The sequence below is a fragment of the Monodelphis domestica genome, chromosome 2 (genome assembly GCF_027887165.1).
Source record: "Monodelphis domestica isolate mMonDom1 chromosome 2, mMonDom1.pri, whole genome shotgun sequence".
Lineage (NCBI taxonomy): Eukaryota > Metazoa > Chordata > Mammalia > Didelphimorphia > Didelphidae > Monodelphis > Monodelphis domestica.
This window is the reverse complement of record NC_077228.1, coordinates 43,271,361-43,287,020: the sequence shown is the minus strand read 5'-3', so window position 1 is coordinate 43,287,020 and position 15,660 is coordinate 43,271,361. Positions and strand designations below refer to the sequence as shown.

The window sequence follows — 15,660 nt, the reverse complement described above, 5'->3', positions numbered from 1 at the left end:
GGGACTTCTGGGTAAAGATGGCTGCAATCTAGAAGCCACACGCATCCTCTCCCCGGCACCAAATGAAATAGACCACACCAAAGGAGCATAAAAATCACCTCTGGAGGAACAGAAGGATTCCCCAGTATCCCACAAAGGTGAAGGTATGTGGGGTTTGAACATTTCCATACTATAATAAGAAGGAGGGAAAGCTTGCACAGAAACGTGAACTGAGCTGCCCTCCCCCCCCCCTCCAACCTCCCCCCCAAACCAGAGTGAGCTACCGGAGCACTCATTGGGACAGTGAGTGAGAGAGAGACAAGGGGAATGTCTCTGTCTGGGGGGGGCACTCGAGGGTTCTTGGGATCCGGGGACTGCCAGGAAAGAACGTCTCAGGTGGTTTCACAGGAGAATCCTGCACTGAGGACAGGGACCCCCAGAGCTGTACTTGGGGTGAATGCACTGAGCTCCGGGAAGAGCTAAACACCAGGGGTGGACCAGGCGCTGATTATCTGGGCGGAGCTAAACGCCTGGGCGGCTTGGCTGTGATCAGGAGCCCCGCACTCTAAGAAACCTCAGAGGCTGGGAAGAACTAGTCTGAGGCAACCTAAATTCACAGAAAACCCGCCTATATCACCCAGACCCCAGACCAAAAAGGAAAGGGGAATAAATCCACCAAAGTGATGGCTCACATGGCCCAAAATCAAGCCTCCAGGGAGAAAGGGGAAAAGTTGACTATTGAAAACTTTTATGGTGGAAGTACCCAAGGAAAAGAAGAGAATGAGGATGAAATCCAAAAAAAATCAGAACATGCCTCCCAAAATGGAAACTATCAACAAGCTCCGGAAGGTCTCAAACTGGAGCTCACCCAAAAGATGGAAACCTGGAAAGAAAAATGGGAGAAAGAGATCAGCAGTCTGATAGATAAGAATGCTCATTTAGAAAAAGAGCTGGAAGACTCCAATAGAAGGGCAGATAAACCTGAAAAGCAATACCAGTCCCTAATGACCAGAATTAAGCAAATGAAAGAAAGTGAGATGATAAAACAGCAAGAATCAATAAAGCAAACCCAAAAAATTAATGAATTAGAAGAAAACATATAATATCTCACTGAGAAGGTCACAGATCTCGAAAACAGAGGGAGAAGAGAAAACCCCCGAATTAATGGTCTCCCAGAAAAACCAGAGATAAACAATAAACTCGATATTATTCTACAGGAGATCATAAAAGAAAATTGCCCCCAAATTCTGGAGCAAGGGGGCAAAATAGAAATAGAAAGGATTCATAGGACACCTTCTATACTAAATCCCCAAAAGACAACCCCTAGGAATGTAATTGCCAAATTCAAGAGCTTCTAAGGAAAGGAGAAAATCCTACAAGAAGCCAAGAAGAGGAGCTTCAGATATAAGGGGGCTCCCATAAGTATCACACACGACTTAGCGGCTAACACACTGAGAGACCACAAAACATGGAACACGATATTTAGAAAGGCAAGAGAGCTGGGTCTCCAACCAAGAATCAACTACCCAGCAAAACTGACCATATACTTCCAGGGGAAAGTATGGGCATTCAACAAAATAGAAGATTTCCAAGCATTTGCTAAGAAAAGACCAGAGCTCTGTGGAAAGTTTGATATCCAAGCACAGAAAGCAGGAGAAACATGAAAAGGTAAATATGAAAGAAAGGGAAAAGGAGATAAATCTTATCTTTTTCTTTAAGTCAATCTCTTTTCTATAAGGACTACATTTCCATCAAATTATATATATTAATATGTGGGGAAAATGTTTGTGTAACTCTCATAAATTGTAGCATCATAAGAGTAGTTAGAAGAAACATGCATGGGGAAAGATTGGGGCATTAATAAGATTTGGGGAAAGTGGGGGAAAAGAAAGGAAAAGGGAGGGGGGAACCGTCGATAATACTAAGATTAACGTCAAGAAATAGGGGTGGACTCGATAGAATAATCTTTCCCATATAAAGATACACAGGGGAAGGGGAGGGGAAGAACTCTCATATGAGGAGAGGAAGAGTGTGTGAAGTGGAATTACTTAAACCTTACTCTCAGTGAAATCAAATCTGAGAGGGAAGAACATCTAGATCCAGTGAGATTCTGAATTCTATCTTATCCATTAGGACAAGAAAGAAAGGAAAATTAAGGAGGGGGAGGGGGAGGGAATATAAAAAGGGAGGGAAGGAGAGGGGGAGGGGAAGGGAGCATAAAAAGGGAGGGGCTAGAAAGGGAAGCAATTCAAGGGAGGGGACTAGGGGGACTGACCTAAAGTAAATCACTGGTTCAAAAGGAGAAAGCTAAAGAAGAAAGGTCAGAACTAGGGGAAGATATCAAAATGCCAGCGAATCCACAAATAACAATCATAACTTTGAATGTGAATGGGATGAACTCACCCATAAAACGTAGACAAATAGCAGATTGGATTAGAACCCAAAATCCTACCATAACAAAGAAACACATATGAGACGGGTTGACACTCACAAGATTAGAATTAAAGGTTGGAGTAAGACCTTTTGGGCCTCAACTGATAGAAAGAAGGCAGGAGTTGCAATCATGATATCTGACAAAGCCAAAGCACAAATAGACCTGATCAAAAGGGATAGTGAAGGTAAATATATTCTGCTAAAAGGGAGTATAGACAATGAGGAAATATCACTAATCAACATGTATGCACCAAATGGTATAGCATCCAAATTTTTAATAGAGAAACTAGGAGAATTGAAGGAGGAAATAGACAGTAAATCCATATTAGTGGGAGACTTGAACCAACCACTATCAAATTTAGATAAATCAAACCAAAAAATAAACAAGGAAGAGGTAAAAGAGGTGAATGAAATCTTAGAAAAATTAGAGTTAATAGACATATGGAGAAAAATAGAGACAAAAAAGAATACACCTTCTTTACAGCACCACATGGCACATTCACAAAAATAGATCATACACTAGGTCATAGAAACATGGCACTCAAATGCAGAAAAGCAGAAATAATAAATGCAGCCTTTTCAGATCACAAGGCAATTAAAATATTGATCGGCAAGGGTACATGGAGACCCAAATCAAAAATTAATTGGAAGTTAAATAATATGATACTCCAAAATCGGATAGTTAGAGAAGAAATCAAAGAAACAATTAATAATTTTCTTGAAGAAAATGACAACGGCGAAACATCCTTTCAAACATTATGGGATGCAGCCAAGGCAGTACTTAGAGGAAAATTCATATCCCTGAGTGCATATATTAACAAATTAGGGAGGACAGAGATCAAGGAATTGGAAATGTAAATCAAAAAACTTGAGAACAAACAAATTAAAAACCCCCAGAAGAAAACCATACTGGAGATCCTAAAAATTAAGGGAGAAATTAATAAAATCAAAAGTGACAGAACTATTGAGCTAATAAACAAGACTAGAAGCTGGTACTTTGAAAAAATAGACAAAATAGACAAAGTACTGGTTAATCTAATTAAAAAAAGGAAAGAAGAAAGGCAAATTAACAGCATCAAGGATGAACAGGGGGATCTCACCTCCAATGAAGAGGAAATTAAGGCAATCATTAAAAACTACTTTACCCAACTATGTGGCAATAAATATACCAACCTAGGTGATATGGATGAATATTTACAAAAATATAAGTTGCCTAGACTAACAGAAGAAGAAATACTTTTCATAAATACTCCCATATCAGAAAAAGAAATCCAACAGGCCATCAAAGAACTTCCTAAGAAAAAATCCCCAGAGCCTGACGGATTTATCAGTGAATTCTATCAAACATTCAGAGAACGGTTAATCCCAATACTATACAAACTATTTCACATAATAAGCAAAGAGGGAGTTCTACCAAACTCCTTTTATGACACAAACATGGTACTAATTCCAAAGCCAGGCAGGCCAAAAACAGAGAAAGAAAATTATAGACCAATCTCCCTAATGAATATAGATGCAAAAATCTTAAATAGGATACTAGCAAAAAGACTCCAGCAAGTGATCAGAAGGATCATCCACCATGATCAAGTAGGATTTATACCAGGGATGCAGGGCTGGTTCAACATTAGGAAAACTATCCACATAATTGACCACATCAACAAGCAAACCAACAAGAACCACATGATTATCTCAATAGATGCAGAAAAAGCCTGTGATAAAATACAACACCCATTCCTACTAAAAACAGTAGAAAGCATAGGAATAAAAGGGTCATTCTTAAAAATAATGAACAATATATACCTAAAACTATCAACTAATATCATCTGCAATGGGGATAAACTAAATCTATTCCCATTAAATCAGGAGTGAAACAAGGATGTCCATTATAATCTCTACTATTTGACATTGTATTAGAAACACTAGCAGTAGCAATTAAAGAAAAAGAAATTGAAGGCATCAAAATAGGCAAGGAGGAGACCAAGTTATCGCTCTTTGCAGATGACATGATGGTCTACTTAAAGAATCCTAGAGATTGAACCAAAAAGCTAATCGAAATAAGCAACAACTTTAGCAAAGTTGCAGGATACAAAATAAACCCACATAAGTCATCAGCATTTCTATGTAATTCCAACACAGCTCAGCAGCAAGAACTAGAAAGAAAAATCCCATTCAAAATTACCTTAGACAAAATAAAATACCTAGGAATCTACCTCCCCAGACAAACACAGGATCTATATGAACACAACTACAAAACATTTTCCACACAACTAAAACTAGACTTGAACAATTGGAAGAACATTAACTGCTCATGGGTAGGACGAGCCAATATAATAAAAATGACCACCCTACCCAAACTCATCTCTCTATTTAGTGCCATACCCATGGAACTTCCAAAATTTTTTTTTTACTGATTTAGAAAAAACAATAACAAAGTTCATTTGGAAGAACAAAAGATCAAGGATATCCAGGGAAATAATGAAAAAAAAAATACAAAGGAAGGGGGTCTTGCAGTCCCAGATCTCAGACTATATTATAAAGCAGCGGTCATCAAAACAATTTGGTACTGTCTAAGAGACAGAAAGGAGGATCAGTGGAATAGACTGGGGGCAAGCAACCTCAGCAAGACAGTATATGACAAACCAAAAGATCCCAGCTTTTGGGACAAAAATCCACTATTTCATAAAAACTGCTGGGAAAATTGGAGGACAGTGTGGGAAAGATTAGGTTTAGATCAACACATCACACCCTACACCAAGATAAATTCAAAATGGGTGAATGACTTGAACATAAAGAAGGAAACTATAAGAAAATTAGGCGAACACAGAATAGTATACATGTCAGAGCTTTGGGAAGGGAAAGACTTCAAAACCAAGCAAGAATTAGAAAGAGTTACAAAATGCAAAATAAATAATCTGGATTACATCAAACTAAAAAGTTTTTGTACAAACAAAACCAATGTAACCAAAATCAGAAGGGTAGCAACAAATTAGGAAACAATCTTCATAAAAACCTCTGACAAAGGTTTAATTACTCAAATTTATAAAGAACTAAATCAATTGTACAAAAAATCAAGCCATTGTCCAATTGGTAAATGGGCAAGGGACATGAACAGCCAGTTCTCAGCCAAAGAAACCAAAACTATTAATAAGCATATGAAAAAGTGCTCTACACCTCTTATAATTAGAGAGATGCAAATCAAAACAACTCTGAGGTATCACCTCACACCTAGCAGATTGGCTAACATGACAGCTATGGAAAGTAATGAATGCTGGAGAGGATTTGGCAAAGTGGGGACATTAATTCATTGCTGGTGGAGTTGTGAATTGATCCAACCATTTTGGAGGGCAATTTGGAACAATGCCCAAAGGGAGATAAAAGACTGTCTGCCCTTTGATCCAGCTATAGCACTGCTGGGTTTGTACCCCAAAGAGATAATAAGGAAAAAGACTTGTACAAGAATATTCATAGCTGCACTCTTTGTGGTGGCCAAAAATTGGAAAACGAGGGGATGCCCGTCAATTGGGGATTGGCTGAACAAATTGTGGTATATGTTGGTGATGGAATACTATTGTGCTAAAAGGAATAATAAAGTGGAGGAATTCCATGGAGACTGGAACAACCTCCAGGAAGTGATGCAGAGCGAAAGGAACAGAACCAAAAAAAACATTGTACACAGAGACTGATACACTGTGGTACAATTGAAGGTGATGGACTTCTCCATTAGTATCATTGCAATGTCCCTGAACAAGCTGCAGGGATCTAAAAAATACTACCCACAAGCAGAGGATAAACTGTGTGAGTAAAAACAGCGATGAAAAGCAACTGCCTGACTACAGGGTTGGAGGGGATAAGACTGAGGAGAGACTCTAAATGAACACTATAATGCAAATTCCAACAACAGGGAAATGGGTTCGAGTCAAGAACACATGTGATAACCAGTGGAATCGTGAGTCGGCTATGGGAGAGGGATAGGTGGGGGAGGGAGGGAAGGGGAGGAAAAGAAAATGATCTTTGTTTCCAGTGAATAATGTATGGAAACGACCAAATAAAATAATGTTTAAAAATTAAAAAAAAAAAAAACAAAGAAAATGAAATCCAACAAGCCATCAAAGAACTTCCTAAGAAAACATCCCCAGGGACTGATGGATTCACCAGTGAATTCTATCAAACATTCAGAGAACAGTTAATCCCAATACTATACAAACTATTTGACATAATAAGCAAAGAGGGAGTTCTACCAAACTACTTTAATGACACAAACATGGTACTGATTCCAAAACCAGGCAGGTCAAAAACAGAGAAAGAAAACTATAGACCAATCTCCCTAATGAATATAGATGCAAAAATCTTTAATAGGATACTAGCAAAAAGACTCCAGCAAGTGATAAGAAGGGTTATCCACCATGATCAAGAAGGATGTATACCAGGGATGCAGGGCTGGTTCAATATTAGGAAAACCATCCATATAATTGACTACATCAACAAGCAAACCAACAAGAACCACATGATTATCTCAATAGACTCAGAAAAAGCCTTCGATAAAATACAATACCCATTCCTATTAAAAACACTAGAAAGCAAAGGAATAAAAGGGATGTTCCTAAAAATAATAAACAGTATATATCTAAAACCATCAGCTAATATCATCTGCAATGGGGATAAACTAGGTGCATTCCCAATAAGATCTGGAGTGAAACAAGGATGTCCATTATCATCTCTACTATTTACCATTGTACTGGAAACACAAGCAGTAGCAATTAGAGAAGAAAAAGAAATTGAAGTCATCAAAATAGGCAAGGAGGAGACCAAGTTATCACTCTTTGCAGATGACATGATGGTCTACTTAAAGAATCCTCGAGATTGAACCAAAAAGCTAATTGAAATAATCAACAACTTTAGCAAAGTTGCAGGATTCAAAATAAACCCACCTAAGTCATCAGCTTTTCTATATATCTCCAACATAACTCAGCAGCAAAAACTAGAAAGAGAAATCCCATTCAAAATCACCTTAAACAAAATAACATACCTAGGAATCTACCTCCCGAGACAAACACAAGAACTATATGAACAAAACTACAAAACACTATCCACACATCTAAAACTTAGACTTGAGCAATTGGAAAAACATTAACTGCTCATGGATAGGATGAGCCAATATAATAAAAATGACCATCCTACCCAAACTTATTTATCTATTCAGTGCTATAACCATTCAACCCCCAAAATATTTCTTTACTGATTTAGAAAAAACCATAACAAAATTCATTTGGAATAACAAAAGATCAAGGATATCCAGGGAAATAATGAAAAAAACTACATATGAGGGGGCCTTGCAGTCCCAGACCTTAAACTATATTATAGAGCAGCAGTCATCAAAACAATTTGGTACTGGCTAAGAGACAGAAAGGAAGATCAGTGGAATAGACTGGGGGAAAGCGATCTCAGCAAGACAGTATACGATAAACCCAAAGATCCCAGCTTTTGGGACAAAAATCCATTATTCAATGAAAACTGCTGGGAAAATTGGAAGACAGTGTGGGAGAGATTAGGAATGGATCAACACCTCACACCCTACACCTAGATAAATTCAAAATGGGTGAATGACTTAAACATAAAGAAGGAAACCATAAGTAAATTGGGTAAACACAGAATAGTATACATGTCAGACCTTTAGGAGGGGAAAAACTTTAAAACCAAGCAAGACATAGAAAGAATCACACAATGTAAAATAAATAATTTTGACTACATCAAATTAAAAAGTTTTTGTACAAACAAAACCAATGTAACTAAAATCAGAAGAGAAAGAACAAATAGGGGGGGAAAAATCTTCATAGAAACCTCGGACAAAGCTTTAATTACTCAAATTTATAAAGAGCTGAAATCAATTGCACAAAAAACCAAGGCATTCTTCAATTGATAAATGTGCAAGGGACATGTATAGGCAGTTCTCAGATAAAGAAATCAAAACTATTAATAAACACATGAAGAAGTGCTCTAAATCTCTTATAACCAGAGAGATGCAAATCAAAACAACTCTGAGGTATGACCTCACACCTAGCAGACTGGCTAGCATGATAGCAAAGGAAAGTAATGAATGCTGGAGGGGATGTGGCAAAGTGGGGACATTAATTCATTGCTGGTGGAGTTGTGAACTCATCCAACCATTCTCGAGGGCAATTTGGAACTATGCCCAAAGGGCAACAAAAGAATGTCTACCCTTTGATCCAGCCATAGCACTGCTGGGTCTGTACCCCAAAAAGATAATAAGGAAAAAGACTTGTATAAGAATATTCATAGCTGCACTCTTTGTGGTGGCCAAAAACTGGAAAACAAGGGGATGTCCATCAATTGGTTGAGCAAATTGTGGTATATGTTGGTGATGGAATACTATTGTGCTCAAAGGAATAATAAAGTGGAGGAATTCCATGGAGACTGGAACGACCTCCAGGAAGTGATGCAGAATGAGAGGAGCAGAACCAGGAGAACATTGTACACAGAGGCTGAACAATCTGCAGGGATCTAGGAGAAAAAACACCATTCATAAGGAAAGGATAAACTATGGGAATAGAAAAACCAAGGAAAAGCAACTGCCTGACTACAGCGTTTGGGGGGACATGACAGAGGAGAGATTCTAAGGGAACATTCTAATGCAAATATTAACAACATGGCAATGGGTTCGAATCAAGGACACATATGATACCCAGTGGAATTACACATCGGCTGGGGGGTTGGGGGAGGAAAAGAAAATGATCTTTGTCTTTAATGAATAATGCTTGGAAATGATCAAATAAAATATAATAAAAAAAAACTTAAAAAAAGTTTGTAAAGTGCTTTATATCTATTAAAGTTCACATGATATACTTCATTTATGGGATGTTCTCCTTCCTCATTTATGTCTTCTGACTGCTTCCTTCATGTCCCAGGTAATTTCCCACCTTCTATAAGAATTCTGTCCAAATTCTCTACTAATTCTAGTTGCCATTTATTCATTCTCTCAGTTGTTTCCAGCTCTTCATGACTCCATAGACTTGTCCTTACAGTTTTCTTGTCAAAGTTACTGGAGTGCCATTTCTTTCTCCATTGTCTTCTCATTTTACAGATTAGAAACTGAGGCAAATAGGGGTTAAGTGACTAGCCTAGGGTCACACAACTAGTATCTTCCCAAGTCCGGGTCCATGCTTACCTTCTCACTATTTTTTGCCTGTCCATCCCATATATAGTTTGTACATACTTTGTATGTTGTCTCAACATTAGACTGTCCTCAGGGACTGCCATGTCTTTCATTTGATTTTCACCCAACCCTGGGCAGTAGTTGCTATTATTTTCTATGTTTTACAAATGAGAAAACTGAGTCAGACAGGTTGAGTGACGTGCCCAGGGTCACTCAGCTAGTGTCTTAGGCAGGATTTGAACCTAGCTCTCCCTGGTTCTAAGTCCAACAGTGTGTGTGTGTGTGTGTGTATATATATATTTTATGTATACATTGAGCCACAGGCACAAATTGACTCAATAAATTCTTTTTTAAAAACCCTTACCTTCTGTCTTAGAATCAATCAAGAGTGGTAAGTGATAGGCCATAGGGGTTAATTGACTCACGCAGGGTCACACAGCTAGGAAGTATCTGAGGCTAGATTTGAACCCAGGACCTGACATCTCTGGGCTTGGCTCTCAATCCATTAAGCTACCCAGCTACTCCCCAGTCAGTCCATTTCTGAAAGGAGAGGGGCACATAGAGCCCACTCAGGGAGACAGTCCATCCTTGCTGTGGGAAGAATGAATTTTCCAGAGTCCAGGATCTAGAATAAATTATGGGAGTGCAAAGGGCTTTTGCTCTATAGAAATCATTTTCAGCAAAGAGAGGAAGGCAGCCCATCACATCACCAACATCAGAACAGTCTTTTATACTACTTATACGGCAGCTTCAGAATAATTTCTACCACTGCAGCCATGGTTGGGGAGAGTGAATCTGGTCCCAGCTGTTTTCCTGAAGCTTCTCCCCTCTTCTGGATGTCCTCCCTCCCTCTCTCCTTCTCCTCTGAGAAGGGCATGCTGCCCATCCAGATAATGTGGAGAAGGTGGCAATGGTGGAGGCTGCAGGATGTTCTTTACTTCCTGACAGTCTTTTGCTCTGGAGCCATTGGATAGTTCCTTCTTTTAGCTAGAATGAACTGAGTCTACAACAAACCAGGTTTCTGAAGATGTCAGTTCTCTCTGAATATGTTCCTCAGTCCCCAGGATCTTTTTGCTTCTTTGTTTTTAGTCCCAGGGGCTCTTGGAAGAAATGGCAGCCTCAAACGTGGAGCGCTCAGATTTCAGAGGGTCCCTGAACTTGGAGGAGAAAAAAACCACACCACATCCCTATTTACACTAAGCTTTGTTTTCCTTTATAGAAATCCTCTGTATTTTTATGCATTTACAAACATTAGTCCAAGGAGTCCAGAGACTTCACCAGGCCAGCCAAGGAATTCAGGAACCCACAAGAAACCTTACAAGAAGCCTGGCCTCCTGAGAAGTGTCACTGTGTCAGTGAAGGAATGCTTGATTGCCATTAGCTGTGTTATCTGAGGGAAGTCACTTAGCCTTTCTGGTTCTGTTTCCTTATTTGTAAAATGAAGGTTTGATGCTTGCTCTTTCTACCTGACCACTTCCAGTAGGATTATTGTAGTTGTTCATTCATGTCTGACTCTTCATAACCCCATGTAGTGTCTTCTTAGCATTGATACTGGCATGGATTGCCATTTTCTTTTCTGGGTCCTTTGACAGGTGAGAAGCCGAAGCAAGCTAGTATCATATATCTAGCTGGATTTGAACCCAAATCCTTCTGAATCTGGACCCTGAACTGTATCCCCTGGATCCCCTAGCTACCCTTAGAATGGTCTATAAATGTCATCTCAAATGCCTACATTAGGGGACAGGCATTTCTGAAGCATCACTTATGTGTCAAGCACTGTCTTAGGCACAGGGGAGCCAAAGGCACAAGGCAAACAGTTTGTGTCCGGAAAGAACTCTGTCTGCCATGGGAAAAGTGAACACAGATGAGTAACTACAAAACAAGCATGAGGAGTCATTTCAGTTTCTGTCATGGGTGGAGAAGAATATGGAATTCCCCAGTCACCTGCCAGGTAAAAGCAGAATTCCCTTTGCCTTGTCCAGTGCAACTATGATAACGGTGACTTCTAACAGGGACCAAAGAACCACCCATTCTGTGGGTTGTGAGATCCCCAAACTAGGAATGGGAATACGAAGGGATTGGCAATTCTTTCTGGTAGTGATGGCAAGACCGCTCCCCAAACTCTTCCAAATGGCTCTGTCTTTGTCTTCTGGGCCATCTGGGGACTCAGAATTTACCATTAATAATACTTAATTACTCCTGAGAAAAGATCTGATTTAATTAATATAAAACCAAAAAATATCAATAAAATTTTTTTAAAGATTGTATTAGTTTTCTTGCTTACTACATCATATGGTGAATTCATATGAAACTTGCAAGCCAACTGAATCTCCAGATCTATTACCATTAAAAAATAGTGATAAAAGATTCTCCCTTAAAACACACACACACACACACACACACACACACACACACACACACCACACACACACGCTCACACACTCACACATTCCAAAATACAAATAAAACTGAAAAGCAAACATTTAAAACCTCTCTTACCTCTATTTGCTGAATAAGTTTTTCATCCTCTGGTACATTTGGGTCAATTGCAATGACCACGTCTTCATAGCCATTGCCATTCAGCTTAATGAGGGATGCACCTGTACCCTGAAGCAGGTACAGGGTAAGGACCAAAATGGGCATCTTAAATGGCACCATGATTCTCTATGTCCAGTTCTTCATAGAAGAACCCTCACTACGATATTTCAGTTAGCAGAAAAGTGCTGGAGAGATGACACCAAGAACTAGGTTAGAGGGACAGTTAGGATTCTCCCCCCTCCCCCCCCACACACACTTCCTGTCTCTCTCTCTCAGATGGCCCTAAGGGCTCTAATCAATGTGAGGATTATCAGAAATTTCCAAAAGACTACTCTCACACTGTGGCTCTTTCTGAAAAGGGGGTTATTCTTCAAGAAGGGAAGTTAGGGAGGTGGGAGAAGGAAAGAGGGAATTTAGGGGCTCCCTAATCTTCTATGAGATTCAATACTGGGAACTACAGTTACTTTGTCCCTGAAGGGATATTGTTGAGGACCGAAAAGGTTCTTCAGAGCTATGTACCAATCTTTTTAGGGTGAAGTCCCGAGCCAGGAATCCAGAGCCCAAGAGAAGTGACCAGTTTCAGATGCTGGCTTTTTTAACTGCCTCCTTGACAAGATTCTTCTTTGGAATCTTCCTTCCTTTTCTCCTTGATTGACAGTTCCTTCAAGCTTCCATTTCCTTGAATTTGTTTGCCAATCATACTGGTGTTACAATCTCTTCCTCACAGTAGGCCAAAGGCTTGTCTAGAAAACCTGCCCCTTCTGCTACTATTTATGTGCTCTTCAAATTATCCACCTCAACTTTCCCTGGACTTGGGTCATGCCTTTAAAAATATACAACTTCTTCCTTGTTGTGAATCAGAAATAAGTTTAATGGTACTTTAAAAATACTTGCCTCCAACCCTGACCATCTTGAACAAAAAGAGTACAAAGCAAATATTCATTTTGTTGATATACTTTTTAGTCACTTGCATTCCTTACATTCCCAGATGTTGAAAGAAAGATCTAACCTGAATAAACTATGAATCCAGTCTTGCCTAATTCCCAGAAACTGGAGGATTGGTTTTTTAATATTCTGTTTTCTCAATTACATGTAATAATACTTTTTAACATCCATTTTCCAAAATTATGAGATCCTCATTGTCTCCCTTCCTCCTTCCATAATGGTTGGATCAGTTCACAACTCCTCCAACAATTGATAAGTGTCCCAATTTTGCCATATCTGCTTCACCATTTGCCCTTTTCCTTTATGTATTTATATTGGCCAATCTGATAGTGTGCTGTGATACCTGAGAGTTGTTTTAATTTTCAAGAATGATTTAAAATATTTTTCATGAGATTATTGATAAATTTTCTTTCTTCCTCTGAAAACTGCTTGTCATATCCTTTGACCATTTGTCAATTGGAGAAAGACTTCTATATTCTTATCAATTTGACTTAGATTTTTCCATTTTAGAAATGAGACCTTTATCAAAGAAGATTTTTGCAAAATTTTTCCCAGTTTGTTTTTTCCCCATCTAATCTTGGTTACTTTGTTTTTGTTCGTATAAAACCTTTTTTAATTTAACACAATCGAATTTGTTTATTTTATATCTCATAATGTTTTTTATTCTCTTGAATGCACATAAATTCTTCCTTTCTCTGTAGATCTTGTGAAGATAGAATTAACTTTGTCTAATTTTAGTGCATCAAATAAAGAACTCAGAATACCCCTGCTTAACACTGGAGTAAGATAATTCACAAGTCACTTACTATAGAAAACTCTCACCTGCAAAGGGACTGGGCAATGTTGGAAAATTGAAAGACTGCAATTGGTTTCTGTGAAGAGGGGGAGAGCCAGAAAATGAGGTGGAAAAGGGGTATAAAAGAAGAGACCAAAATCGTCTGGGCTCTCTTTCTTTCCTTGGTTTTTGGAGAGACTGGCTCCTGAGAGACCATTCCTTCCTTGACTTTTGGAGAGACTCTTTCCTTGGATTCTGCATCTTTGAGTAGAGCTGAAGAGACACGCTTTTGCTTGGAGTCATTCCAGATTGGTGAAATTCTGACTGAAAACACCACCAGAGCTTCTGGCTGAGGACTTCCTGGAAATCCACATGGAGATGGGGACTTGGCGAAGCTCCTGCCAGGGGCTGAGCCAGATTTCACCACAGTAGCACTTAGGGCTGGTAGGCTAGACCAAGCTTTGCCTCCTTCCTATATTTCCCACTTTCACTATTTCTACCTTGTAAATAAAAGTTGCTGGCAGTCATTTTGATTTAGGGGCTAATATTTTGTAATTGGCAACCACATTATTTTTTAACTCTCATACTGAGTCAAAACCTAAATTTAATTGTTACAACCGAAAGGTACATTATTTGATGCTTCCCTAATTTGCTTATGGTGTCGCACTTTATGTCTAAATTATATACCCATTTTGACCATATCTTGGTAGAGAGTATTAATTATTGGTCTCTATACCTAGGCTCTACCTTGGAGTTTTCTAGTTTTCATAGCATGTTTTGTCAAATATTGAGTTGTTATCCCAGAAGCTAGGATCATTATATTTATCAAACACGAGATTGCTAAGGTCTTTTAACCCTTTATACTGAGTAACTAATCTCTGCCTTAGCCAGCACCAGATGTTTTTGTTGATTATTGTTCTGTATTACATTTTGAAATCTGGTACTGCTGGACCACCTTTCTTCAATTTTTTTCATTAATCCATTGATATTCTTGATCTTTTGTTCTTCCACATGAATTCTGTTATTATTTTTCCTAGTTCTCTAAAATAATTTTTGGTAATTTGATTGGTATGGCACTCAATAACTGAATTAATTTTTATTACATTAGTGTGGCCTACTCATGAACAATTAATATTTTCCCAGTTATTTAGTTCTGACTTTATTTGTGTGAAAAGTGTTTGGAAATTGTATTAACATAGTTTTTGGATTTGTTTTGGCAAGTAGATCCCCAGGTATTTCATAATGTCTAAAGCTATTTTAAATGGAGTTTCTCTTTCTCTCTCTTGCTGCTGAACTTTATTGGTAACATGTTGAAATGCTGATGATTTATGTGGGTTTATTTTATATTCTGTAACTTTATTAAAGTTATTATTTCAACTAGTTTTTTAATTGATCTTTTCAGATTCCCTAAATATACCATTCTATCATCTGTCAAGAATGATGGTTTAGTTTCTTTACTGCCTACTTTAATTATTTCAATTTCTTTTTTTCACTTATTGCTAAATCTAGAATTTCTAGCACAATTTTAAATAACAGTGATGATAATGGGCATGCTTGCTTCACTCTTGATCTTACTGGGAAAGCCTCTAACTGAAACCCATTGTAGATGACATTTACTGATGGTTTTAGATATATTCTGTTTATTTTAAGGATAGGCCCATTTATTCCTGTGCTTTATAGTATTTTTTTATTCAAAAATATTTTATTTTCCCAATTACATGTAATAGTAATAATAATTTTAAATATACATTTTCCAAAATTGTAAGATCCAAACAGTCTCTCTCTCTTCCCTCCCTCTACTCGGGAATGGTAAGCAATT

General features: G+C 38.3%; 1 protein-coding gene across 1 annotated transcript in view; it reads right to left on the bottom strand.

Annotated features, from left to right (window-relative positions):
- The window catches only part of LOC130457080 (calcium-activated chloride channel regulator 1-like), a 74,609-nt gene extending 61,856 nt beyond the window's left edge, over positions 1-12,753 (bottom strand). Inside the window, exons 1-2 of the mRNA XM_056815392.1 lie at positions 12,641-12,753; positions 12,083-12,306 (exon numbers count right to left, since the gene is read on the bottom strand). Of these exons, the coding sequence (XP_056671370.1) occupies positions 12,083-12,241 (159 nt within the window). The 5' untranslated portion in view covers positions 12,242-12,306; positions 12,641-12,753. The remainder of the gene's footprint in view (positions 1-12,082; positions 12,307-12,640) is intronic.
- Positions 12,754-15,660: the final 2,907 nt, after the last annotated feature.